Here is a 2,689-nt window from a genome sequence, read left to right as displayed (position 1 = left end):
TGAGATGGGGGGGGATAGCTGGAAAAGATTATTTCCCATATCTGTGCCTGTACTTCCAAAAGACTTAGAATCTGTTCTGTCTCCAGATCATGAAGTATGCAGAGCAGAGGATTCCAACATTGAATGAATACTGTGTTGTGTGTGATGAGCAGCATGTCTTCCAGAACGGTTCCATGCTTAAGGTATAGGTTCCTGCCCTGTGACCCTCTTAGCTAAGTCCCCTTCACTCCTCATCTGTCTTTTATTTATTTATTCCCAGGCCTGTGGTAAAAGAAGAATTCTGTCCATGTTCCCTGAAACTCTAAAAATAATTATTTTTCTCAGTTCTGCTTGGAGAGATAAGGATATGATAATATTTTTGAGGATATAGTTCACTTAACATTTGTAGCTCAGTGGTTAGGGCACCAGCCACATACCCTGGGGCTGATGGGTTCTAACCTGGCCCAGGCCTGCTAAACAACAATGACAACTACAAGAAAAAATAGCTGGGCATTGTGGTGGGCGCCCTTAGTCCCAGCTACTTGGGAGACTGAGGCAAGAGAATGGCTTAAGCCAAGAGTTTGAGGTTGCTGTGAACTGTCATGCCATGGCACTCTACCGAGAGCGACATAGTAAGACTTTCTCTCAAAAAAAAAAAAAATGGGGATCAGATATTGGTGAAGATGATTGGCTATGATGCTGTCCTCAGGAACTCCAAGTCTAGTCTGTCTTATAGGTAAGATAGTCACTTCACTATAAATCACAGTACGTTAAGCGTATAGAAGAGGTAGGACCAATGTTGTGGAATCTCAGAAGGGCATCTGACTACCTAGGAAGAGCAGGGAAGGCTTCATAGAGGTGACATTTGTAATTTAGGTCTTACTGATAGTTTTCTCTGGACATAGAGGGCTTCAAATTATGACCTTGTTCTAGAGTTGTTTAAGGTCAGGGCTGCCCCTTTCTCCCTGTGCCTTCTTATTGCACACACCATACCACCACCATCTGTTTACTATGTCCATTCAGCCAGCTGTCTGTACTCGTGAACTGTGTGTCTTCTCCTTCTACACACTGGGCGTCATGTCTGGAGCTGCAGAAGAGGTGGCTACTGGAGCAGAGGTATGGGAGAGGGAGAAGCGGCTGGGGAATTGGGTTCAAGAAAGTCAGGGGAACCCAGCAATTTCACTCCTTGGAGTTTCACCTCCAAGAACGCTTTCACTTATAAGGATATTTTGTATTATGGTATTATTTGTAAAATAAAAATGGGTATATCCCCATCTATAAATGGTCTAGTTAAAGAAATTACAATATGTCCTTACAGCTATTATCTTGGATAGAAAATTGTAATGTTAGAGGTCTATGGAAAAAAAAACCAATAGTATATGAAGTAAAATTGCCTATATAAGAAAATAACTATTTCCATAGGAAAAATACCCTGAAGGTTATACTGTGAGGAATGGGATTTGCTTGGGGGGCAAGGGTATGATTTTTATCTTTTCTTTAATCGCTTTAGTATTATTTAAGTATTTATGAGCTTATATTTTCTAATTAAAAAGCCATAAATACATTTGCTTTTTTAAAGAACAGCAGGGAGAAATGCTGGGTCTTAACATGACTCCCAGTCAGAGAAGTCATTTAACTTTTGTCCTCCTTTTTTCCTTTCCCCTAAGGTGGTGGATCTGCTGGTGGCCATGTGTAGGGCAGCTCTGGAGTCCCCTAGAAAGAGCATTATCTTTGAGCCTTATCCCTCCGTGGTGGACCCCACAGATCCCAAGACTCTGGCCTTTAATCCTAAGGTATAAATTACTTGGTAAGAAAGTCAGGGATAAGGAACCAAAATGGTAAAAGGTAGTGGGAAACTATGGGCTGTCATTCCAGTATACACACACTTTGGAATAAGAACACAAAAAAAGGGAATATCGATTTCTTGGAAACCCTTAAACCCAAGGATTTAGCTGTTTCAATGAGTATAGTTGAGTTTGTCACAGGAGGGGGAAAAGAATTAATAGTGGTTACATGAAGCCAGACAGACATGGGTTTCCATTTGAGATTCTGCGGCTCCCTAGTTGAATGGTGTTAGTCAAGTCACTTAACCTTTGTGAACGTCTCCAATTTCCTAATCTGTAAAAAGTGATAATATTTGTTTTGCAGATTGTTACGAAAATGAGGGCTAGTATATGTTAAGAACTGTATTAGATTTCTCCAGATTAACAGAATCAATAGAGGAGATATATATACATGTACATATACATATATATGTAGAGAGAGAGAGAGAGAGACAGTGTGCGTGTGAGTGAGAGAGAAAGAAAGATTTATTATAAGAAAATACCTCAATATGATTATGGAGGATGACAAGTCCCACCATCTACAGTTACCAAGCTGCAGGCCCAGGAGAGCCTGGTATAGTTTCAGTCCTGGTCTGAAGGACTATAAACCAGGAGAGCCAGTGGTGTAAGTTCTAGTGTGAAAACTGGCAGGCTCAAGACCCAAGACCAGCCAGATTTTTAGTTCTGATATGAACACAAGAAAAGACTGGTAATCCAACTCAAATGGACAGGAAGGAGAAGTACCCTCTTACTCAAGGGAAGGGGGTTCATCCTTTTCATATTCAGGTCATCATTTGATTGGATGGGGCCCTTCCACTTTGGAGGACACTCTGCTTTTCTCAGTCTATTGATTCAAATGTTAATCTTTTTTTTTTTTTTTTTTTTTT

At 40.6% G+C, this 2,689-nt stretch overlaps 1 protein-coding gene across 3 annotated transcripts in view; it reads left to right on the top strand.

Moving 5' to 3' along the window:
* PARP6 (poly(ADP-ribose) polymerase family member 6) overlaps positions 1–2,689 on the top strand; it is a 39,318-nt gene that overhangs the window by 17,326 nt on the left and 19,303 nt on the right. For all 3 annotated transcript variants that reach the window (XR_002771951.1, XR_002771950.1, XM_012801884.2), the window contains exons 11-13: positions 87–182; positions 1,003–1,095; positions 1,647–1,772. Coding sequence is in view for 1 of the 3 variants with exons in the window: in XM_012801884.2 (XP_012657338.2) it covers positions 87–182; positions 1,003–1,095; positions 1,647–1,772 (315 nt within the window). In the remaining 2 variants the exon portion in view is untranslated. The remainder of the gene's footprint in view (positions 1–86; positions 183–1,002; positions 1,096–1,646; positions 1,773–2,689) is intronic.

Source organism: Otolemur garnettii, unplaced genomic scaffold (genome assembly GCF_000181295.1).
Source record: "Otolemur garnettii isolate 467f Iridium unplaced genomic scaffold, OtoGar3 scaffold00011, whole genome shotgun sequence".
In the NCBI taxonomy this organism is placed as follows: domain Eukaryota; kingdom Metazoa; phylum Chordata; class Mammalia; order Primates; family Galagidae; genus Otolemur; species Otolemur garnettii.
Note: the sequence above shows the minus strand (reverse complement) of the source record. Positions and strands in the feature narration are given on the sequence as shown.